Below are 27,091 nucleotides of genomic sequence, written 5' to 3'. Positions count from 1 at the left end.
GCAATGCTATGCCCTCAGATGTTTCTAGTTTTAAAATATTAGTTATGCAAATCACAATGCTTGGAACTTATCTCTCTCTGAGTTGATAGTAGAGACAGCTTTATGTATGCAGTTTCCCTTGATACATTGTCACCCTTCATGCTGTGTATTATCTGGGGCACATCTGGCATTTGAGTTTGTATGTGACATAATTTCTGTGAGATATCATTCTTTGACATCTCCACTTCAAGTACTTCCCTCCAGGGAGCATTGTCAAAGCACGTTATGTGCCCCTCCCCTACAGATATATCACTCTTTTATCTAAATTCATTACTCTTCTTGAAATAATTTTGGAATTAACACTGTGGATAAAAAAGTTATATTTCTAGAAATATTTCTAATATATTCAAGCAGTAGGCACAGAATGGAATAACTTGGAAGGACTCTCAAATGATTGTGTGTATGTTCTAGTATCACTTTTATAGTTCTGATTCATATTTGACTGTGTATAAATTTTTCTTAGGCATATTAAATATTAATTTACCCAAGGCCAGTAAGAATTGAATGTCCAGGTCATTTCTTTCTCACATGCAAGGCATTTTACTGAGATATCATAATTCTTTTAAGAAACAATTTCAGTAGCTGAGGATATTTTTAATTGCATGACAGTAATTGAATTTGAATATCATACTTGTATTAAGGTACAAGGTGATTTTAAGAAAAAACAATGTGATGTAGTAACAAATCATTAACATGTTATTTTGGTATTCATTGATTTGATGGATAAAGAGAGACATAGAACAATATTGTACCAATCTCTGCCTAGAATATAACAGGGACTTTTATATTGGTAATGATATTTTTTCAAGTATTCCTGTAGTGATCTTTCTGTTACATCTCTAAGAAGTAATATATAAGGTGATTATGCGCTGTAAATTTTACTCTTTTGCTACTGTTACTGAAAATAAGATTTATATGTTACATAATATATACATAATAGATAGCTTATCACTAGGACTGACAATAATCCATATCTTTTCACTGGTTTATAAAGACACATTTAACTAATTTATTTAAATATCATGAAGAAAATGTATAGGACATGACACTAAAGCTCTATGTACTATATACTTTTTCAATTCAAACAAACAAAAGATCATCTGAGAAAAATGTATGAGAGCCATATTGGATTTTGGGCCTGGTTGTTTTGTGACTGTATGGCCACAGTTAAGATTCTTGAGATTGTTGGACAAAAACCTCTCCCATGAATTTACAGCACAAGAAGATAACAATCAGCTGGAACAAGACCCTTCTGGGTCTCTTAGAGGGTTTGACCCCTGCTGAGCCCTGCTGATGCCTGTGGAAGCCTTTTGTTCCTAACTAGGAGCAGTCTGGCCTGGTACTTCACACCTGAGTCAGAATTAGGCTGGCCTTCCTGGTTATTTCCCTAATTTATTCAAGTCATGTAGTCAGGGTTTATTCAAGTCTTGAGCCAGGGTTTCCCACTGTGCTTTGCAGATACCTGCTAACTGGTGTACTTGGGGTATATAGTTTGGTGAATCAAGTTACAGGAGAGCACTTCTTCTGGCTTGACACGAATAACCTGTGTGTGTGTGTGCTTCTTTAATCCTGCAGGCTTTTGCCCGATTCTCGGTACCGTGTAGGTGCTAGCGCCGATAAAAATGGAAAATGAATTAAGAAAATGCCTCCATTAGGCAAACCTATATGTTATGTTCTTAATTATTTTCTTAACTCTCTTGATTGATGGAGGTCCCAGCCCATTTTGGGCAGAAGTCAACTCTGGGATAAGTATTCCTCATTCTATGAAAATGCAAGGGTAGCAAAATACTGTAAATACATAGGCGAATGCCAGCAGCCAATCCACTGAACTGAGAACAGGACCCCGTTAAGGAATCAGAGAAAGGTCTGGAAAAGAGCTTGAAGGGACTGACCCTGGGCTCCAACCTCATAGGTAGCAATGAATATCCTAGTAAGAGCACCAGTGGAAGGGGAAGCCCTTATTACTGCCAAAACTGAACCCCCAGTGAACGTGATTATTGAGGTGAGGGTGGTAATGGGTAGTAATATAGAAGGGGAGGGGGAGGTGTTACCGGGATGTTGGTCCGGAAACCGGGAAAGGGAATAACAATCAAAATGTAAATAAGAAATATTCAAGTTAATAAAGATAAAAAAATAAGAATGCAGGGTGAGTAAACTATGAGGATTAAGGCAGTAAGCAGCAACACTCCATTACCTTTTCATCAGCTACTGCTTTCAGTTTCCTATCCTGACTTCTCAATGAGGAACATTGATGAGGAAGCCTATTCCTAATAAACCCTTTCCTCTCCTTGTTGCTCTGTTTATTGGATATTTTATCATTGAATAGTAACCCTAACTAGTATTATAACCTTTTGAACATAATGATTATTAACATAACAAATATCTTCTTAAAAGCAATTTCCATTTCACACACACATGTGTGTGTGTATGTCAATGTGTGTGTGTGTGTATAAATGTATATTATAAGTCATTAAGCCACATATACATGTTTAAAGGAGCATATATATTTGACACAACTTATGCCTTTAAGATATGTAATGTCTAGTTGTATATGTCTAGCATATAAAAATAAACTGGTTATATAAATTTATAAGATTCCATTATTTTATGATTCACTGAAGACATGTCAATAGTTCCATGATGGAACAGTAAAAGAATAGATTCTAACAGATGAGACCATTTTTCAAATATCAATAAGGTTAATACTAGCTACTTTACGAGGTTGTTTTGATCATCAAATATACTTTTAAAAGTTTCTAAAACCAAACAGTGGTATATCAATGCTGAAATGTATTACATGGCATACTCAGGAAAAATTATGTTGAGTATTATCAAAATAAATGACTAAATATTAGTCATAGATACCCTCCACAACACTTAATATCAAAATGTCAAAGACTATATAATTCTTATTAATGACTTAGACATCAAAAAATTGCTACCATGCTTTAAGTGTATTCAAAAATATATAAGTACACATATAGATGTAGGTATAAATATATAAATAACTAAATTTTCCTGAGTGTAACATGTTGAAATATCTAAATTCTACATGCCATGTTATGATTTATAAGGACTAGAGAGGCTATAATTTCAATCAATTCAGTCAGGCTTTCTAAAGCGATTCCAACATTGGTTTGTATGTGCCTATTATGCTGACAGAGTGAGGCTTGATTTATTTTAAGTATATCTACTGTGATCCGTGGTGCATGATACAGCACAAAATGATATGCTTAACAAAACTGACAATGGCATACAATGCATGCTGTTCAATCTAATCTAAGATAAATGCTGTATGTTTCTTTAAAGTAGTAACTTATACTTGTAAATGTAGAACTAATGGTTACTTGCTAATAATATTTCAAAACTATTTTATCCAGAGATTCTCAACAACTTGAATACTGACAATATCTGTGCTATTTACCCTATCAAGAAATGAAGATAAATAAGGATATTTTGCTATTTCTGTTGCTAGATTCAAACTAATATTGACATTGTATTTATGCTAGCTAACTTTCTTTCATGTTTGCAAAAATATCTGACAAAATTAACATAGTGAAGGAAATATTTATGATACTGTTTTGTAGTTTTAGAAATTTATGTCCAGTAACACTTGGCTCTGTTGTTTTCTTTACCTTGCTAAGGGCAAAGTTGCTCACTTCATATTTGTCAGGAAGAAAATTTAAAAAGGTCAACATGTAAGCAAAGCTTCATGTTTCACAGATTCAATTCCTCCAAGTATATCCACATGTTCCTCAGGTTTTATGCACATTCTCTGTGACCTAGTTAGTTATAAACTCAAGAATGAGTCAATTTATTGATGATGGTAGAACCTTACCCAAGGCTCTCTTTTTAGACTGTTATGCTAGAGACCAATTGAAAGAGTGCATGATTCAAATTTTCATTATAAAGCTAGGGGCTGTGGAGAGAGAGTGCACAGTGGTTAAGAAAACTTGTTCTTGAAGAGGGTTTAATTGAATTGCAAGAATATCCATGATGACTAACTGTAAGTATCCCTTTTATTTCTTCAGAAGAAGGGATGAAATAAGAGTTGTACCCATGATGTATAAATGCATGGCTTGGTCTGAGCCCAGAGCATTTCCTTCTTGGTTCTATCTCTAAGCCTAAGGCTGGAAAGAAACTCACTGGCTTCTCTTGGCTTTGAACTGAATTTCTCTTGTTGGCCTCATACTAACTATGGCTTCTTGTTCTCTGACTTGTTCTTCCTAACTGGTTCTCTGCAACCTGTCTTTGTAAGTGTCCTACCACACAAAACACCTCTCTCTCTCTCTCTCTCTCTCTCTCTCTCTCTCTCTCTCTCTCTCTCTACGCTCTCTCATTGTTCTTACATATGTGCTCTTACATATGAGTTGGGTGTATCCTATCTCCAAATCATTCTGTCAAATTTTTCTCTGGTTTGTCAATTTGTCTGTTCCTCAAATAGATGTTATTTTCAAATATGGAGCTTCCTTATATAATCTAATTTTACAATCACTTTTAGGTGTTAAAGGTGGGTACTAAGGGCATGTCTGTGTTCCAGCCTGATCAAGATGTGTCTGTCTGCATTTCTGCTGAGTCCAGCAGTTTTGGATGTAATCCCTTGCCAATGCAACCATGTTGCTGGATTCAAATTCCTCTTCACTTCACAACTATTAACTTCAGTTCCAAAAGATCTGAAACACCATTCTGATGTATGCATGCAATAAGCATACGTTTCATAAAAACACACATATATTGAAAACATCCATATACATAAACTAAAATTAAATCTTTAAAAACCTATTTGATCAGATTTAAAAAAATGTCTTTTTTTTAGATTTTAATACAATGACATCACTTATTCCTTCCCTTATCTACCATATACTTGTCATTGAACACCTTTTAGTTCATGCCCTCTTTTTAAATTAATTTATTGCATGCATATATGCATATATTCATAAATATTATAAGTGTAAAGTGTTCATTTTATATAACATTGATAATACGTATTGTTTTATAGCTGACTATTGGTATTTGATAATAAAAGTTGAGAGTTCTTCCCCACAAAACAAATGTTCAACAAAATATTTAATCATATTTTGGTATTTATTATTGGGAACTTTATACATAACTAGAAATTTCCTTTAATATATTTAATAAAACCATATAATATACTAGTTAAATTATATTTTTTGATTTTAATATAATACCTGTGTACCTTATAAACAAATGTGGTTTACATAGGCTGTATTTCAAGTCCTGAACATTTCATTGAACCCTCTGTACTGTCCATTGAGAGGGTGTCATGGTAAATGGTGTAACAATGGAAAACATATTTTAGAGACAAAACAATTAAAGAAAAGAAGCAAGAGAAATTCTAATTTCTGATGAAATATGATATGTATATAACTCACACTGTGCACAATAATCAATGAAAACTGCATTCCAAACGTTTTGTTTATGACCAAATTATAATATACTACCCAACTTAAAGTATACACTATTTTAACATGCTGACATACACTTGTACATGCACATCCTCATATATATCTGTAGTGAGTTTGGCCTAATGATGCTTGTAATCTAAAGCTAATATGTATCCTACAATTCATTTATTCTAAAGAGCCTGCACATAAGACATTGAGATACCCTTCCCCAACAAATAGATGGGAAGAAGAAACATAGACAGGGTTGAGGATTCCCAAGTTGGAAACAGGTGGAAAAGGAAAAAGGAGATCCACCGTGCTGGGAAAGTGTGGAGGAGAAGAAAGACACAATGTTCAATGAGAATGTGGACATAGAAATATGACATCATGTGACCCGAGCAGGAGAGCACAGCCCAAAGTACCAAGCCCAGTTGGGTAGCCTCTGGGTCTGGAAGTAGCCAAGACAGAATATAAAGATTAGTATGTAATAACTCGAGAGAATTGGTGGGAGGTGGATTAACTATATGGAGGTTAGACAGTGGCCCAGATATTGAGCTAACTATTGCATATTAATGTATAAATGACCCGTGTGTGTTTCATTAGAGAACATAAACCATTCAGGCAGGAACTGAATGTGCCACTGGGATTTATTTATTAAATATTTAACTCTACATACAAAAAACCACACATACTTCCACCACCTCACACACACACAAACACAGAGTATATATATATATATATATATATATATATATATATATATATATCTTGTCATCCTTGAAACCCACACAAACAGCTTATGGAAAAAAGAGAACACTTCTAGTTCTATGTTTCATTCTTCCAGTTTATATTATATGGAGAAAGAATGGTAGAACAAAGGTCTATCATTCATCCACATCTTAGTCCTACCCCTCTGATTTGGTGACTATTTACATTTATGCGAAATATGACAACTTTTTCTGTATTTCTAATTATTTCTTTATTCTTATACCTTTCTCTAGTTGATGCTCAGAAACATCATCATTTTCATTTTTATTATTTGTCTATTCCTCATTTATTATTAATACACAATGTTATTACAAATACAAATGCATGTCTCTATACTTAAACAAAAGTGTGTGCGAATATATTAACACACACGCAACGCACAAGCACACACACACACAGACACACACACCTCCTTCTTACAATGATCTTCTTCTTCATGAGTCAAATGACGTTTTATTTTTCCCTGTATTTTAGGGTCAATTATAGGGCATAGTTTAAAGATATGTTTAAGAAAATGTAGAAAATTTAAGTAGCCATACCACTAACAAAATTGTTTCATCCTCATCCAGCAACTAGCAACAGCCTATAAATATTCAGGGAGTGATGGGCTCTCATTAGCCATTTCTCTATACATGATGTAAAGATATATTTTTTTATTCTTGCTTTTTGGGAACTGGTCTAGTTTCTATAAAATAATATTATTAAAAATATCTTTAATATTCATGCTTTTATTTCTTTTTTGCTGTACAAAAGTAAGAAAGTTTTTTGACTTTGAGATGATTGGATTAGCCTTTGTCTGGACATTAAAATTGTTGGTGATGCTATTATTCCTAGAAAAAAGTTTGATAATATGCTATGTGAGAAAAAACTTCCAAAGAGATACAACATGAAAATTTTGCATAATACAAATATTTTTTTTCTAAAGAAGAGATTAAAAGTTTCAGTTTTACATTGTCATAATGATAATTTAATTATGAACTGTTAATATTTGGGTCAAATATTTTTTCACTCTTACTAATATCTAGGTATATCTTCTGAATGTTAGAAATATTATTTTCTGTAAAGTAGGACACATGAAATTTCAAGACAGACAATCTGATACAAATAATAAAGAATATATTGAAAGGCATATATGACACAAAACCTACTACTAATAAAATTAGATAGAGCAGATTTTAAGATGATTGCAACAATCAAAAAAATGGACCTCACAAAATTGCAAGCTTCTGTAAGACAGAGGAAACTGTCAATGAGACAAAACAATAAGCAACAGATTGCGAAAGATCTTTTCCAATCCTACATCTTATAAGGGCTCATATCCAATATGTAAGATGAGCCCCAATTTAGTTAAGAATGCAAATAACCCAATTCAAAATGGGAGGATAAACATAAAAGTAACTCTCAACTGAGATACTGAATGGTTGAGAAGCACTAAAAATGTTCAACATCCTTAGTCATCAGGAAATGCAAATCTAAAACAACCCTGAGAAGCCTCATATAGATGACACCAGATGTGGGCAAGGATGTGGAAGAAAACACTCCTCCATTTTTGGTGGGTACTTAAAGCTGAGGCAAAGCTACAGACATCAGTCTAAGGTTCTCGGAAAACTGGACAGAGTACTACCTACGGACCAGCTATACCACTCCTTGACATATACCCAAAAGATGCTACAACATATAACGAGGACACATTTTCCACTATATTCCCTTAGCATGGTTGATTTATAATAGGAAGAAAACTGAAAAGCACCTAGATGCTATTCAACAGGGAATGGATTACAGAAAATGTACATCTACACAATGGATTACTAAACAGCTATCCAAAACAATGACTTCATGAAATTCATTGACAAATGGGAATTGAATTCAAAATATCCTGAAATGAGGCAACCCTAGTCTAAAAGAACACACAGGGTATGAACTCGCTGATAATGGTTATTAGACGAAAAGATCAGAATACTAAGATACAGTTCTGAACAACATGTGAAGGTCAGGAAGAAGGAAGACTAAAGTGCTGATGCTTCAGTAACTTCTTGAAGGGGTAACAAAATTCTCTCTATGGAGGATACATTGATAAAAGTGTGAATAGAGACTGAAGGAAAGGGGCGTCCAAGAGGTAGTCCACTAAATCCATCCCATATACAGCCACCAAATCCAAATATTTCTGATGCCAGAAGTGATTGATGACAGGAGCTAATATAAAGGACTTGTGAGAGGTTTGTCAGACTCTGAAAAGCCTGATAAGGCTGGACTCCAGGAAACTCTGAGGGTTTGTCTGACTCTGGAAAAACAGAAGAGAATGCTCAGCAGCTAACCACTGGACTAAGAATGGTGTTCCCAATGGAAGGGACAGAAAAGTTCGAAGGAGATGAAGCAATTTAGGTAGCCCCTAGGAAGAAAAACAATATCAGCCAACTGGATGCTAGAGCTCCCAGACTAAACTACAAACTACAAAGTATACAAGGATTGACCCATGGCACCAGGCTGAATGTAGCTGACGATGGCCTTGTTGGGCATCAGTGGGAGGAGAGGCACTTCCTGGGCCATATCAAGGTTCAATGCCTCAGTGTATGGGATTGTCCAAGGACAGGGGGTGGGAAGTAAAGGGGGATGTAAGCAGGGTACCCTCCTTAGAAGCAGGGGAAGGAGATAGGAAAGTGGTTTCTGGAGGGATACTGAAGGGATAACATCTGATGTAAATATATAAAATATCCACAAAAATCTCATTGGGGAGAGAGCTGAACACCCAGAAGTTCAGAAAATCCTGAGACCTTAGGAGAGTCTGTCACTTTTGCCCACCTCTCTCAAAACCCTGGCCAAAGAGGAAACTGAATAATACCACTGGATACAGGAAAAGAGGAGCAGTCAGCAACAAGACCCTGATGGATCCAGCCAATGCCTGGAACTGAACTGAGCTGGTCACATAGTTCCCTGAACCCAAATCTCATGAGTGAGAGAGATGGACCCTCAGAAGTGCAGACACTCAAGAGAACTCAGAGGAGACTATTCTCTGCCCAGATTCCAGACACAAGAGGAAATCACCTAGTACCCTCTGTGACCCCTGGGCACAGAGACTTAAGAACAGTTAGGGGCAGGACTCTTAAGGTCTCTGCCTGCACCTGAAGTTAAAAGTCATTTTGCCAGGAGCACCTACACACATCTGAAAGCAGAGCTGTTTGTTCCCAGATTCGGCTGAAAGAAAACAGGTTTACAGGAGTGCTGACACACAGGCCTACAGAGGTAAAGACACTGTCAGATACAGCAAGACAAGCTAACACCAGAGACAGCCTGATGGCAAGAGGCAAGTACAGGCACCTAAGCGACAGAAACCAAGACTACTTGGCATCATCATCAGAGTCCAGCTCTCCCACCAAACACAGCTCTATATCCAAACACAGAGGAAGCAAGATATCATTATAAAATCACATTTTATGATGAAGATGAGGGACAGTAAGAAGGACATAAATAATTTCCCTTAGGAGAAATAGGGAGGACCACCCAAGTAAAAAAGCAATATCCCTTAAAGAGAAAAACACAAAAAAAGTCCCTTGAAGAATTACAGGAAGACACAACCAAACAGGTGAAGGAATTAACAGAAATATACAGGATTAAAAATGGAAATAGAAACAATAAAGCACAAAGTGAGATAACCCTGGAGATAGAAAACCTAGGAAGAGATCAGTAGTCATAGATGGGAGCATCACCAGCAGAATACAAGAGATAGAAGAAAGAATTTCAAGAGCAGATGTTACCATAGAAAACAGACACAAACCATCAAAGACAATGTAAAATGCAAAATGCTCCTAGCCCAAAACATCAAAGAAATCCAGGACAAAAATGAGGAGTTCAAACCTAAGGATAGGTATAGAAGAGGAGAAGACCTCAACTTAAGAGCCAGTAAACATCTTCAACAGAATGGTAGAAGAAAACTTCCCAACCTAAAGAAGAAAGAGATACACCAGCAAAAATACAAGTAGCTACAGAACGCCAAACAGATTGACCAGAAAAGCAATCCCCTCCTGTCACGTAATAGTCAAAAACCAAAATGCAAAACAAGGAAAGATTATTAGTAGCAGTAAGGAAAAGGCCGGCAACATATAAAAGGCAGACCTATAAGAATTACACCCAGATTCAAGAGATTATGAAAGCCAAGATCCTGGGGTAGATGTCATAAAGAATCTATAGAGAACACAAATGTTAGCCCGAGGCTACTATATGCAGCAAAAACTGAATTAACATATATATGGAGCAAACCAAGATATTCCACAAAGTCCAAATTTACACATTATCTTTGGGTAAATCTAACCCTATAAAGGATAACAGATGGAAAACTCCAACACAAGAAGAGAATCTACACCCTATAAAAAGCAAGAAAGCAATTTCTTTGAAATGAAACCAAAAGAAGAGAGCCACACAAACATAATTCTGCCTTTAACAATAAATATAACAGGGAGCAACGATCACTATTCCTTAATCTCTCTTCATATCAATGGAATCAATTACCCCAATAAAAAGACCTGTACTAACACACTAGATAAGTAAAGAGGACCCAGCACTTTGGTGAATACAGTTAACACACCTCAGTCACAAAGACAGCCACTACCTCAGAATAAATGCTAGTAAACAACTTTCCAAGGAAATGGTCTGAAGAAACAAGCTCAAGTAGACATTCTAATATTGAATAAAATCGACTTTCAACCAAAAGTCATCAAAAAAGCTAAGGAAGGACATCATATTCATCAAAGGAAAATTCTACCAAGATGAAATCTCAATTCTATATATCTATGCTCCAAATGCAAGGTCACCTATATTCATAAAAGAAACCTTATTTAAGCTCAAATCACACATTGCACCTAATAATAGTAAGAGATTTCAACACCCCACTCTCATCAATGGACAGAGCATGGAAAAAGAAGTTAAACAGACAAAGAGAAACTATTAGTTATGAACCAAATGGACTTAAGAGATATTATAGAACATTTCATTCTAAAACAACAGGATATAATTTCTTCTCAGCACGTCATGGTACCTTTTAGAAAATTGACCATATAATCGGTCACAAAACAGGCCTTAACAGATACATGATGGTAGAAATAATACCTTGCATTCTATCAGACCACTGACTAAGACTGGCCTTCAATAACAACAAAAATAAGAAAAGCATAGATATACATGGAAATTGAGCAATGCTCTACTCAATGATGGCTTGATCAAGGAAGAGATAAAGAACGAAATTAATGACTTCTTAGAATTTAAGGAAAATGAAGGAACAACATACCCAAACTTATGGGACACAATGAAAGCAGTGCTAAGAGGAAAACTCATAGCTCTGAGTGCCTAGCAAAAAGAAACAGGAGAGAGTATATGTTAGCACCTTGACAGCACACATAAAGTCTCTAGAACAAAAAGAAGCAAATACACCCAGGAGGAGTAGAAGGCAGGAAATAAACAAACTCAGGGCTGAAATAGACCAAGTAGGAAAAAAAAAGTACTATACAAAGAATCAACGAAACCCGAAGTAGGTTCTTTGAGAAAATCAACAAGATAGATAAGCCCTTGTACAGACTAAACAGAGGGCACAGAGAATGTATACAAATAAACAAAATCAGATATGAAAAAGGGGGACATGACAGAATCCAAGGAAATTAAAAAACAATCAAATATTCCTACAAAAGACTATATTCAAAAATAATTGGAAAATCTGGAGGAAATGGACAATTTCTCGACAAATACAAGGTACCAAAGTTAAAACAAGAACAGAAAAATCAACTAAACAACCCCATAACTCCCAAAGAAATTGAAGCCATTATTAAAAGATTCCCAAAACAAAAAGCCCAGGACTAGATGGGTTTAGTGCAATATTCTATCAGACCTTCATAGAAGAAGGCATACTAATACTTTCCATATTATTCCACAAAATAGAGACAGAGCACTACCAAATTCCTTCTATTAAGGCACAATTATGCTTTAACCTAAATCACACAAAGACCCAACAAAGAAAGAGTATTTCAGACCAATTTCCATTATGAATATTGACACAAAATGCTCAATATGATTCTTGCAAACTCAGTCCAAGAAAACATCCAAATTATCATCCATCATGATCAAGGAGACTTTATCCCAGGAATACAGGGATTGCTTAATATATGAATACCCATCAATGTAATCACTACAGAAACAAACTAAAAGAAAAACCCACTTGATCATTTCATTAGGTGAGAGAAAACATTGAACAAAATTCAACACCCCTTCAGGATAAAAGTCCTGGAAAGACCAGAAATTCAAGGCACACACCTAATCATAGTAAAAGCAGTGAACAACAAACCAATAGCTAACATTTAACTAAATTGAGAGAAACTTGAAACACTCCCACTAAAATCAGGGACTATGTAATACTGCCCACTCTCTACCTAATTATTCAATATAGTACTCTAAGTCCTAGCCAGAACAATCAGACCACAAAGGGAGGTCAAAGGGATAAAAATTAGAAAGGAAGAAGTAAAATTATTACTATTTGCAGATGATATGATTGTATAGTTAAGTGACCCCAAAAGTGCCACCAGAAAATTACTAAACCTGATCAACAACTTCAGCAAATTGGCTGGGTATAAAATTAACATAAACAAATCAGTCTACTTCCTCTCCTAAAAGGATAAACAGGCTGAAAAAGAAATTAAAGAAATGGCTCCCTTCTCAATAGTCCCAAAAATATAAAATACCTTAGTGTGACTTTAACCAAGCAAGTGAAAGGTCTGTATGACAAGAACTTCAAGTCTCTGAAGAAAGAAAACAAAGAAGATCTCAGAAGATGGAAAGAACTTCCATGCTCATGGATTGGCATAATTAATAAAGTGAAAATGGCCATTGTGCAAAAAGCAACATTCAGATTCAATGCAATCCCCACCACAATTCCAACAAAATTCCAGATAGAGTTAGAAAGAGCAATTTGCAAATTCATTTGCAATAGAAAAAAAAACAGGATAGCTAAAACTATCATCACCAATAAAAGAACTTCTGGGGGAATCACCATCTCTGTCCTCAAGCAATATTACAGAATCTTTAGTCATCGAAAAATGCAAATCAAAACAACTATGTGATTCAACCTCACACAAGTCAGAAGGGCTAATATAAAAAACTCAGGTGACAGCACATGCTGGCAAAGATGTGGAGAAAGGGGAACATTCCTCCATTGTTGGTGTGATTGCAAACTGGTACAACCACTCTGGAAATCAGTCTGGAGGTTCTTCAGAAAATTGGACATTCCACTACCTGAGGACCCAGCTATACCTCTCTTGAGCGTATACCCAAAAGATGCTGCAATATTCAGCAAAGACACATGCTCCACTGTGTTCATACCAACCTTATTTACAATAGCTGGAAGTTGCAAAGAACCTAGATGCCCTTCAACAGAGGAATGTATTAAAAAAATGTGGTACATCTACACAATGGCGTACTACTCAGCTATCAAAAACAATGACTTCATGAAATTCATAAGCAATTGGAATGAACTACAAAATATCATTCTGAGTGAGGTTACCTGAAACACAGAAAAACCCACTTGGTATGCACTCATTGATAAGTGGCTAATAGCCCAAAAGGTCAAACTACCCAAGATGCAATTCACAGACCACAGGAAACTCAAGAAGAAGGATGACCAAAATGTGGATGCTCCCACTCATTCTTAAGGGGAAAACTATCCATAGGAGGGGATATGGAAACCATGTTTAGAGCAGCAACTCAAGGAATGGCCATTCAGGGTCTGACCCACATGTGGCCCATATACATGCAGTCACCAAAACTAAATAAGATTGATGAAACTAAAAAAGGCATGCTGAGGGGAATGGGATATAGATCTCTTCTGGGAGACACATCCAGAGCATGTCCAACACAGAGGTCAATGCTAGTAGCAAATCATTGAACTGAGAACAGGACCCCATTTAGGGGAATTAGAGGAAGGATTGAAAGAGCTGAAGGGGCTTGCTACCCCATAAGAACAACAATGCCAACCAACCAGAGCTTCCAGCAACTAAACTACTACCAAAAGTCTATACTTGGACTGTCCCAGGGCTTCAACTGCATATGTAGCAGAGAATAGCCCTGTTGTGGCACGAGTGCAAAGGGAAGCCCTTTATCTTACCAAGGTTGGACCCCCAGTGCAGGGGAACATGGGGAGTGGGCAATAAGGGGTATCTATATGGGAAATACCTGTATGGAGAAGAGGGAGGGGAGGGAATAGGGGCTTATGGGCAGAAAACCAGGGAGATGAATAACGTTTGAAATGTAAGTAAAGAAATATTTCTAATCAAAATATTAAAAAAGCAATGTAACTAATATTGGCCCACTTGATGTCAAGCACATTGATCACATAGTACCAATAGTTAATGCAGAGTAAATGAGTTACATATACGATTTCTGTACACTAGTCTCCATGAAAGTACACAGCATAGTACTTAAGATGCAAGGTACTGTAAGAACAGCATACTTTGGACACTCTGTGCAGATATCTCAGGAGAGATAACAGTATGTTGACTGTGGACAGAATGCAACTTATCAGTTGGCCCAATCTGAGTAATGTCTTTCAGCCAAAACAGTAAACACTAAAGGAGATGTGGTTGTAGCCAATAACACACCCGAGACGTTGTCAGAACTGTCAGTGAGGAGGTACTACCTCAAAGGACATCTTTAATTGAGCACGTCTAAAGTTTACACTGGGATATTGACAGTCCAGTTATTAGAATTTTATCCTTCTCTAATTCCTGGACTCTTTATTTTCTGTGTTGGCAATTTGCTCCTACCAAGAGCTTTTCCTCCATCCTAAGTTAACTGATTGGCTTTCTTCTTACCTTTGTTCCCAAGGTGAAAAATCGAGACTTCCTTAAAATACAATAAATAATTATACAGAAGCTATAGTTTTAATATATACATCTACTGATAATGTAGTTTAGTCCTGGAAATAATTTGAAAAATAACTTCTGAAGACCTTTATATGAAATTACTGAAAGCCTATTATTCATAGAGAACTTTTAAAAACTGACCTGTTTTATAAATTCCCATTCTTACATGGTAGTTGCTCAACTATATGATAACTTAGTATTAGCTAAATGTTTTTAGCCTTTAATTTCTTGAAATTCTACTGACTTGCATGTTTTGTCTTATTTCTAGCTAATGGTTGCATAATATTCACCAACCATAACAGTCTGCCAAACTCTGTCCTACATTTTGTAAGAGCTTCTCAGTATGTATTTCATGCATAGCTTTGTGAACTTTCTGTGTGATCTTCAAACATATTCCTTTAATGTACAATATTGTAAATAAACTGCATGGCTTTTATATAAAAATAAATATAAATGGAAAGTAAAAAAATCATGTAACTTAAAGAAAGAGATGCCTAAAAGGGTAGAAGAAGCCTATAAAATACCAAACAAATTGGACCAGAAAGCAAAATCCCTTTGCCACATAATCATCTAAACACCAAACGTACAGAACTTAGAAATTAAAAGCAGGAAAAAATGGCCAAGTAACATATAAAGGCAGACCTATTAGAATTACAAATGACTTGTCAACAGAGATTCTCAAAGACAGAAAGGGGCTGGACAGATGTCTTTCAGACTGTAGGAGAAAACAGAGATCAGCCCAGACTACTAATACCCAGCAAAACTTTCAATTATCACAGATGGAGAAAACAAAATATTCTGTGACAAATTATATTTATACAATATCTATCCACAAATTCAGTCCTAAACAAACATCAGATTGATCTCTAAGATTACCATATCCACTACTGGCTGTGACTACTCACTTTTTAAGGATGGTATTTAGCCTGTGTGGAAGATGAGGAAAACAGTAGATGATAAGGATGATGGTTAATTACATTGATTAAGCAGCAGGGAGGAAGTGACCTCAATCATGTTTGGCTAGGGATACTGTTGTTCCTTTTTGGAGAATCTTCTGATGATCTATGTGGAGCTGTTGTTGATGTTAAAGCTAAAGATGAAAAGATAGCGATATGAACTACTGAATGTGAAAACAGGGATGCAATCACACACATAGGGAGAGTATGCAAGGAAAAGTTAGAATCCTTTGAAGATAGGGATTAATGATCAGACCCATGCAGACACAGCTATTCTTGCATCACACAATTGAGATTGGGAGCTGAGCCAACACCTCATCGAAGCAGAGTGGACTGCACAGCAATTGATTCCATCCACATGATGCTAAGATACAAGAGAAGTCTCATTCACCTTTGTCTTGTACTCCTGTCTTCATTCTCTTCTCCCACCCCCAAGTTGTGTCCACTATCCTAATCAAAGTTACAGTATACATCACCCCAGAACACACAGATATGTTCTGGGCCCACTCTGTAACAGCTGGTTTGAATTACCATGATGCATACATTTGCCCTTCTACAGTATTCATAAAAGAAGTTGCATTTCTATCACCTTAATAGGAAAAGATCTGGTTTTGTTCCATTCAGTGCAGGAGAGGATTTTGCTGGTATGAGAGTCTGAGTACAGCTTTCTAGCAACCTTCTGTTTCTTGTCACAGCATTGTCTTTGCTGTCTATTTGCTGATGGTTGTTAAATGTTAATTTATTTGCTTTACTCCTTAATAACATTAGTGATTCTGATTTCAGTTTTTCTTTGCTTTTGTTTTTTTTCTCCATGGAACATTGGTAAAGAATCCAGGAATATGACAGAAAGTTGAAATAAATATTAAATTTGTGCATTTTTGGTAGCATTTTTGAAACTATAAAGCTTTGCTACAAATTTATGAATTTCATCCAAATCAGGGACTGTGTGGACTGTAAAAATGTGACACTATAATTACATTCCTTCCTAGAATTAGTATGTGTGCTTTTGTGTCATTATGCTATAGTTTACACTTTGTATTATAGGCTATTTTTCTTTGGTTACAATGACTCAAGTAGAAAAGCAGTCCTATCTATATTAAATCAGTGTACAAAACTATAAATAAAATATGTACACTGATATCTTAAAAATTAATGACATCATGAAATTTGCAGTCAAATCAATGGAACTAGAAAGCATCATCCTGAGAGTGGCTTCTCATACCCAGAAAGACAAACATGACAAAAGCCTAGCATAGCTGTCACCAGAGAGGCATCACCAAGTAACTGCTGGACTCAGATGCAGAGACTCACAACCAAAGCTTAAGACGAACTTGAGGAATGCTGTGGAAGATGGAGAGGAAGAACTGAAGGAGCCAGAGAGGTCACAGATACCATGAGAAAACCTACAGGATCAACTAACCTGTACCCGTAGGGTCTCACTGAAAGAAACTAAACTACCAGCTCGAGAGCATGCATGGATGGACCTAGATGTTTTGCACATGTGTAAGCTTTGTGCAGCTCTGTCTTCATGTGGAACTCCTAAAACAGGAGCAATGGCTGTCTTTGACTATTGATCAACTTTGGATTCCTTTCCCCTAACTGGACTATCTTGTCTACCCTCAATAGAAGGTGTGCCTACTCTTACTACAACTTGATATGGCGGTTGGATGATATCAATGGGAGGCCTCCCCTCTTCTGGGAAGGGAAAAGGAGGGGAGAGGAAAGGGAGAAACTGGGATGAGAGGAAGAAGAGGGATCAGTAAGTAAATTTGAAATCATGCCATTTCTCTAAAAAAATCTGTGTGAGTTAAGAATTTATATTTAATTTTACATAGTATATGTATTTCAAAACATTATCTCATAATCATATACAATGTAAGATATTAAAAATACACAAATTGATAATTGTTAGAAGACCTTATATAGTTTTCTAATGTAAGGCATTGACTTGGTCTTACAGAAATATACTAAAATGACACTGATGTTAAATGAGTAAGAGTCCAGCATTTCCCCCACAAACACTGAGCCTTTGATGCCTCCTTCAAATGACCCTTCATGACTTAATTATGCTTCCACTGGTTAGTCTCTCTTTACCTTGAGGCCTTGTAAAGTCTCAGTTCACAGAGTACATACCCCACAGATGTATAAGCATACTTCATACTTGTTCTTAATTGTATGTTTTCCTGCTGAAAATCAGGATTCCCAGGTGCCAAGTGAGAGGTTCCTGAGCCCTTGGGGACTCACAGTGACTCTGTGAAGGGGACAAAATCTAGGGCCAAGTAGAGGCAAAGCAGATTATACTCACAGAAAATAAAGGAGTGTTTGGATACTGGCAGGTCTGGATCAGGACAAAACAATGCTTAGTAACCTTGATCTACACTGACCAGACAGATTCATATTTTATCAGTTTGTTGATGTGTTATTGGGATTGATTAGCTCAAGATTCTCAACTGAATAGATTCCTAAGTTTTGTTAGTTATTTATCAATGTTAGTATGAAATTACTCATCGCTTTCTCTCTCCTGATTGTTCTCATTGCATTCCAGGAACAAATTTCTTATGTCTCCTTAAATAATCCTGCTTCTCCTGGCTACTATCAAGATGGGGATTTTGTTATCGGAGGACTCTTTTCCCTTAGAATGACTACTGGAGACACTAGAAGTAAATTATTTGACCTTGACGATGGAATCTATTTACCAGAATATGTTTATGGGTAAGCATTTTTTGCTTCTCTCTTTAAAAATATTGTTTCTGGATTTCATACCTATTAAACAATATATGTTGATCAAATCGTCCTCTACCCATTCCACTGTAATGTTTAATTCACTTATCTCTCAATTTCATAGAATTGCCTCTCTGTCTCTCTGTCTCTCTGTCTCTCTGTCTCTCTCTCTCTGTCTCTCTCTCTCTCTGGATTCTCTCTTGCTCACACTTTTTTTTATTAACTTGAGTATTTCTTATTTACATTTCGAGTGTTATTCCCTTTCCCGGTTTCAGGGCAAACATCCCCCTAATCCCTCCCCCTCCCCTTCTTTATGGGTGTTCCCCTCCCCATCCTCCCCCCATTGCCGCCCTCCCCCCAACAATCTAGTTCACTGGGGGTTCAGTCTTTTGCTCACACTTTTTAATACTGAATTAATTTAAGTATGCCAGTACTCCATGAGTTAAGACATCATCTAGTGTATTGGTAAGCTACTAGGGCAAACCTTTTAAGGAAACTCACTCCCTTCCCCAGTAGTCCAAACGCCAATAGCTCCATAGTCATGTTCTCCATGTGTCTCTCTCCTACTCGTGCTGAATTTTCTTAAATATGTAAGAAAACTTTGAAAATACTTTTCAGTTGAAGCAATTTTTCTTTGTTTTTATTAAGTGTATTGTACTGAGAATACAGCATATATTTTTCCTGCTTTCATTCATTTAACACAATTTTTCAATTACCATAGTTGCTCAAGCACTATTTATTTTCCCAAGATTTTTCCTCATTTTGAAGAGCACATGATATACTAAGTTTTAATGCTTGCCATTTTCCACATGCCTTACATCTCCATTTTAATTTCTCAGACAAATGTTGCACAGTAAAAACTGAAAATTGTACATTATAGAAGTTTGTGGTGGTACAAACCTTTAATTTCAGAACTTGAGAAGCAGAGCCAGGAGGATCTTGGTGAGCCTATGATCAACCTAGTCTACATAGTGAGTTTAAGTACAGCCTGGGCTGAATAGGCAAGACTCTGTCTCAAATAAAAATTCAAAAAAATTGTGAATTTTATAATAGGTTGGGCTATAAATCTTTTTTAAGACTACTTCCTCTACATTTTTAATATAGATTATCCTGCTTGGTTCTCAGATTATTGTGTATATTCTTTACATGACTTAGATTGTTAGAAATAAAATTCCAGAATTTAAGAGGGAGCATGGGAGCAGCTGCATGGAGAAATAAAAGGTTGGTAAGTGGCATGATTATATTTTATTAAAAATTAACAATAAAAAAGAACAAAAATTGTCTTTCCGATTTTTCCTACTAGATATCTCACTAAACATTATCAGCACATGTTGGCAATGGTTTTTGCTATAGAAAAAATCAACAAGGACCCAAATATTCTATTCAATATGTCCCTGGGATTCTATCTCTTCAATGTTGACTTTATTGAGAATAAGGCCATAGAGAGTTCTATGGCTTTGCTCTCAGGAGAGAGCCCCCCAGTTCCTAACTACAGCTGCAGGCCTGAGAAGACTGATAAGCTGGTTGCAGTGATAGGAGGCATTTCAACAGGAATATCAACCCAGATCTCCCGAGTTCTAAGTCTCTACAACATCCCACAGGTACGCAGAGAATTCTGGCTCCTAGGTTAAACATAATGCCATGTTAATAAACACTAAATTATTCAGTTCTTTATTGATGAGGTATGGAAATACTTTAAAAATTACTATCTAGTTTTTAAATTATACAGCACAATTTATTCAAAATGCACCCCTGTTTGTATTACAAATTCACTTTTAAAACCTTTAAATTGAAAAATTATAAAGACAACTGTAGGATGATGTCGCCACGCAGGTGAAGGCAGGTAGAAGATAGAACAAGGCCTGTCATTGGACAAGTAGGAAGGGTGGGAAGGAGAAAAGTTTTAGAGAGAAGAGACTGGAGTGAGGCTAGAGAGGCAGCGGAGAGAACACAGAGACAATGTTAAGATTCTTCTCTGCACCTTTACAGGTTTGTATGACTGTTCTTAAGGGAGGGATGTGTAAAGGACTTTGTGCCTATGTAGGCAATGGTATATTATCAATTGGTTGTGAGTGAATTGTGTGGATGTGTTGTACATTGAGCATTTAACACATAAATTTGGTTGTTGGGTACCAGTTTGCTGAGTAACGATTTCACTGGGTGTTGGGAGTGTGAAAGAGTTAATGACAGGAAGCCATGCTAGTCTGTAGAATGCTTGGGGCTAACATGGTATGGGGCCATGCTAGCATGGCCCACAGAATGCTATGAGAATCCCAGGCATGGTGGTAACACCCGGCAAGGGGATGGTGTGTGAAAGTGGTAATAGAGAAACGGTTAGTGCATGCAGATCTTTAAAAGTGAGAACTCAAAAGGACCAGGAAGAGAGTCATTATTTATAGCTTTACAGCAACAGAAAACCTGTATTTTATCACTCCAAGAAAATTTCCTTTGCCACGTACCATTGTAAATACCATAGTTTATTTGGATGAAGTTTTAGAGGACGACAAAATAAGAGAACTGTAAAAGTTCTACTCATGTGTTTTCACGTAATCAGGAATATTTCTGATTACTCTGGTACCAACCCAGATTTCCAAATCACATTTATTTATTTATTTATTTATTTATTTATTTATTTATTTATTTATTTATTTACTTGTTTACTTGTTTGTTTGTTTATTGAGGTTTCTGCAGCCATTTATATTTTAAATAAATTTCTTTCTTTCTTACTTTGTTTGTTTGTTTGTTTCTTTTTTATTAGATATATTTCTTTACTTACAATTCAACTGTTATTCTCTTTCCCAGTTTCCTGTCCATAAGCCTCCACTTCCCTACCCTCTACCATGAGGGTATTCCCCATCCATCCCCTTTTACTGCTCCCCCTAACACATTCCCATGCACTGGAGGTCCAACCTTCGCAGGACAAAGGGCTTCCCCTTCCACTGGTGCCTCAACAAGGCTATTCTCTGCTACATATGCAGTTGGAGCCCTGGGTCAGTCGATGTATAGTCTTTCGGTAGTGGTTTAGTCCCTGGAAGTTCTGGTTGGTTGGCATTGTTCTTCTTACAGTGTTGCAAGCCCCTTCAGCTCTTTCAATCCTTTCTCTAATTCCTCTGAAGGGTGTCCTGTTCTCAGTTCAGTGGTTTGCTGCTAGCATTGACCTCAGTATTGGACAGGCTCTGGATGTGTCTATCAGGAGAGATCTCTATTCGGTCCCTTTCAGCATGCAATTTTTAACTCATCAATCTTATCTAGTTTTGGTTTCTGTGTATCTATGTGGGCCACATGTGGGGCAGGCTCTGAATGGCCATTTCTTGAGTCGCTGCTCTAAATTTTGCTTGCATATTCCATCCTAAAGATAATTTTTCACCTTTTTAAAAGAAGTGGGAGCATCTGCATTTCGGTCATCCTTCTTCTTGACCTTCCTGAGGTCTGTGGATCGCATCTTGGGTAATTCCAGTTTTTGGGCTAATATCCACTTATCAATGAGTACATACCAAGAGTGTTTTTCTGTAGATTGGGTTATGCCACTCAGGATGATATTTTGTAGTTCATTCCACTTGCCTATGAATTTCATGTAGTCATTGTTTTTGACTGCTTAGTAGTACACCATTGTGTAGATGTACCACATTTTTTGAATCCATTCCTCTGTTGAAGGGCATCTGGGTTCTTTCCAGCTTCTGGCTATTATAAATAAGGCTGCTATAAACATAGTGGAGAATGTGTCTTTGTTGCATGTTGGAGCATCTTTGGGTATATGCCCAGGAAAAGTATAGCTGGGTCCTCAGTTAGTGGAATGTCCGATTTTCTGAGGAACCTCCAGACTGATTTCCAGAGTGTTTCTACCAGTTTCCAATCCCACTAAAAATGAAGGAGTGTTCCTCTTTCTCTACATCCTTGCCAGTATCTGCTGTCACCTGAGATTATCTTAGTCATTCTGATTGGTGTGAGGTTGAATCTCATGGTTGTTTTGATTTGCATTTCCCTGATGACTAAGGATGTTGAACATTTCTTTAGGTGCTTTTTGGGCATTTGATAATCCTCAGCTGAGAAAGTTTTGTTTAGTTCTGTTCCCCATTTTTTTTTTTGGTTCTTTTTTTCGGAGCTGGGGACCGAACCCAGGGTCTTGCGCTTCCTAGGCAAGCGCTCTACCACTGAGCTAAATCCCCAACCCCTCTGTTCCCCATTTTTAATAGGGTTATTTTGCGCTCTGGAGTCTAACTTCTTGAGTTCTTTGTATATTTTGTATATTAGCCCTCTATCAGATGTAGGGTTGGTACAGATCTGTTCCCAATATGTTGGTTACTGTTTTGTGTTAATGACAGTGTCTTTTGCCTTACAGAAGCTTTGAAGTTTTATGAGGTCCCATTTGTCGATCTTAGAGTATAAGCCATTGGTGTTTTCTTCAGGAAATTTTCTCCAGTGCTCATGTGTTCAAGACTCTTTTCCACTTTTTCTTCTACTAGTTTGAATGTATCTGGTTTGATGTGGAGGTCCTTGATTCACTTGGACTTAAGCTTTCTACAGGGTGAAAAGAATGGTTCAATTTGCATTCTTCTGCATGCTGGCTTCCAGTTGAACCAGAATTATTTGTTGAAAATGCTATCTTTCTTCATTGGATGGTTTTAGCTCCTTTGTCAAAGATCAAGCGACCATAGGTGTGTGAGTTCATTTCTGGGTCTTCAATTCTGTTCCACTGGTATATCTGCCTGTCTTTGCACCAATACCTTACAGTTTTGTTTGTTTTCTTTTTTTTATCTTCAGAGCTGGGGACCGAACCCAGGCCTTGAGCTTGCTAGGCAAGAGCTCTACCACTGAGCTAAATCCCCAACCCCTATACCTTACAGTTTTTATGACTATTGCTCTGTAATACTGCATGAAGTCAGGGATGGTGATTTCCCCCAGATTTTCTTTTATTGTTGAGTATCATTTTCGATATCCTGGGTTTTTTTTTTATTCCAAATGAATTTGCAAATTGCTCTTTCCATCTCAATAAAGAATTGAGTAGGAATTTTGATGGGGATTGCATTGAATCTGTTGATTGCTTTTGGTAAAGTGGCCATCTTTACTATATTAATCCTGCCAATCCATGAGCATGGAAGATCTGTCCATCTTCTGAGATCTTCCTCAATTTCTTTCTTCAGAGACTTGAAGTTTTTGTCATACAGATCTTTCTCTTGCTTGGTTAAAGTCACACAAAGATATTTTGTATTATTTGGGACTATCATGAAGGGTGTCATCTCTCTAATTTCTTTCTCAACCTGTTTATCCTTTTAGTAGAGGAAGGCTACCGATTTGTTTGAGTTAATAGGATATCCAGCCACCTTGCTGAAATTGTTTATCAGGCTTAGTAGTTCTCTGGTGGAATTTTTGGGGTCACTTAAATATACTATTATAGCATCTGCAAATAGTGATATTTTGATTTCTTCCCTTCCAAATTGTATCTTTTTGACCTACTTATATTGTCTGATTCCTCTGGCTAATATATCAAATACTATGTTGAACAAGAAGGTAGAGAGTGTGCAGCCTTGTCTAGTCCCCGATTTTAGTGGGATTGCTTCAAGTTTCTCTCCATTTAGTTTGATGTTGGCTATTGGTTTTCTGTATATTGCTTTTCCTATGTTTAGATATGGACCTTGAATTCCTGGTCTTTCAAGGACTTTTATCATGAAGGGCTGCTGAATTTTGTAAAATGCTTTCTCAGCATCTAATGAAATGATCATTTGGTTTTTATCTTTCAGTTTGTTTATATAGTGGATTACATTGATAGATTTCTGTATGTTAAACCATCCCTGCATCCATGGCATGAAGCCTACTCGATCATGATGGATGATCATTTTGTTGTTTTCTTGGATTCAGTTTGCAAGAATTTTAATGAGTACTTTTGCATTAATATTCATAAGGGAAATTGGTCTGAAGTTCTCTTTCTATGTTGGGTCTTTGTGTGGTTTTGGTATAAGAGTAATTGTGGCTTCATAAACGGAATTTGGTAGTGCTCCGTCTGTTCCTATTTTGTGGAATAGTTTAGAAAATATTGCTATGAGGTCTTCTATAAAGACCTAATAGAATTCTGCACTGAACCCATTTGGTCCTCGGCTCTTTTTGGTTGGGAGACTTTTAATAAGTGCTTCTCTTTCTTTAGAAGTTATGGGGTTGTTTAGATAGTTTATTTGTTCCTGTCTTAACTTTGGTACCTGGTATCTGTCTAGAAAACTGTCCATTTCCAGATTTTCCCATTTTGTTGAATGTAGGCATTTGTAGTAGGATTTGATGATTTGTTTTAATTTCTTTATATGCTGGTTTTTTTTTTCCGGGGCTGGGGATCGAACCCAGGACCTTGCGCTTCCTAGGCAAGTGCTCTACCACTGAGCCAAATCCCCAACCCCTTTATATGCTGTTTTTATGTCTCCCTTTTTATTTCTGATTTTGTTAATTGGAATACACTCTCTGTGACCTCTGGTTAGTTTGGCTAAGGGTTTATCTATTTCAAAGAACCAGTTCCTGGTTTTGATGATTCTTTGTATAGTCCTTTTTGTTTCTACTTGGTTGATTTCAGCTCTGAGTTTGATTATTTCCTGCCTTCTACTCTTCTTGGGTTTATACATTTCTTTTCATTCTAGAGCTTGTAGGTGTGTTGTCAAGCTGCTGACATATGCTCTCTACAATTTCTTTTTCCAGCACACAGAGCTGTGAGTTTTCCTCTTAGCAGTGCTTTCATTGTGTTCCATACATTTGGGTATGTTGTATCTTCATTTTTATTAAATTCTAGGAAGTCTTTAATTTCTTTCTTCATTTCTTCCTTGACTAAGGTGTCATTGACTAGAGCATTGTTCAACTTCCATATGTATGTGGGCTTTCTGTCATTATTTTTGTTATTGAAGACCAGTCTTAGTCCGTGGTGATCTGATATTATGCATAGGATTATTTCTCTCTTTGTGTATCTCTTGAGGCCTGTTTTGTGACTGATTATATGGTCAATTTTAGAGAAGGTTCCATGAGGTGCTGTAAAGAAAGTGTAGCCTTTTGTTTTATGATGAAATATTCTATAAATATCTGTTAAATCCATTTTGTTCATAACTTCTGCTAGTTTCTCTATGCCTCTGTTTAATTTCTGTTTCCATGATCTGTCCATTGATGAGAGCGGGATGTTGATATCTCCTACTACAGTTGTGTGAGGTACAATGTATGCTTTGTGCTTTAGTAAGGTTTCCTTTTGAATGTAGGTACCCTTGCATTTGGAGCATAGATATTTAGGATTGAGAGTTCATCTTGCTGGACTTTTCCTTTGATGAATATGAAGTGTACTTCCTTATCTTTTTAAATGACTTTTAGTTGAAAATCAATTTTATTCGATATTTGAATGACAACTCCAGCTTTTTTCTTCAGGCCATTTGCTTGGAAAGTTGTTTTCCAGTTATTTACTTTGAGGTAGTGTCTGTCTTTGTCTCTGAAGTATGTTTCCTGTATGCAGCAATATGCTGGGTCCTCTTTACATATCCAGTCTGTTAGTCTATGTCTTTTTATTAGGGAATTGAATCTGTTGATGTTGAGAGATGTTAAATAATAGTGATTGTTGCTTTCTGTTATTTTCGTTGTTAGAGGTGGAATTATGTTTGTGTGTCTCTCTTTTACTTTCATTGCAAGGAAATTATATTCTTGCTTTATGTACAATGTAGTTTCTCTCTTTCTGTTGGAGTTTTCCATCTACTATCTTTTGTAGGGCTGTATTTGTAGAAAGATATTGTTTAAATTTGCTTTTGTCATGGAATATCTTGCTTTCTCCATGTTAATTGAGAGTATTGCTGGATACAGTAACTTGGGCTGGCATTTGTGTTCTCTTAGGGTCTGAATTACATCTTTCCAGGATCTTCTGGCTTTCACAATCTCTGAGAAGTCTGGTGTAATTCTTATAGGTCTACCTTTATATGTCACTTCACCTTTTTTCCTTACTGCTTTTAATATTCTTTTTTTGTTTCATGCATTTGGAGTTTTAACTCTTATATGATGGGAGGAATTTCTCTTCTGGTCCAATCTATTTGGAGTTCTGTAGGCTTCTTGTATGTTTATAGGCATCTCTTTCTTTAGGTTAGAGAAATTTTCTTCTATAATTTTGTTGAATATATTTACTGGCTCTTTGAGTTGGAAGTCCTCACTTTCTTCTATACCTATTATTCTTAGGTTTGATCTTCTATTTGTGTCCTGGATTTCCCAGATGTTTTGGACTAGGAGCTTTTTGTGGTTTACATTATCTTTGAGGGTTGTGTCACTGTTTTCTATGGTATCTTCTGCCCCTGAGATTTTCTCTTCTATG

At 36.5% G+C, this 27,091-nt stretch overlaps 1 protein-coding gene across 1 annotated transcript in view; it reads left to right on the top strand.

Annotated features, from left to right (window-relative positions):
* The first annotated feature begins 18,556 nt into the window (after positions 1 to 18,556).
* LOC116903296 (vomeronasal type-2 receptor 26-like) overlaps positions 18,557 to 27,091 on the top strand; it is a 38,942-nt gene continuing 30,407 nt past the window's right edge. Inside the window, exons 1-2 of the mRNA XM_032905720.1 lie at positions 18,557 to 18,774; positions 20,087 to 20,384. Of these exons, the coding sequence (XP_032761611.1) occupies positions 18,557 to 18,774; positions 20,087 to 20,384 (516 nt within the window). The remainder of the gene's footprint in view (positions 18,775 to 20,086; positions 20,385 to 27,091) is intronic.

Source organism: Rattus rattus, chromosome 6, assembly GCF_011064425.1.
Source record: "Rattus rattus isolate New Zealand chromosome 6, Rrattus_CSIRO_v1, whole genome shotgun sequence".
Lineage (NCBI taxonomy): Eukaryota > Metazoa > Chordata > Mammalia > Rodentia > Muridae > Rattus > Rattus rattus.
The sequence above is the reverse complement of the archived record's forward strand: the minus strand, read 5'-3'. Positions and strand labels throughout refer to the sequence as shown.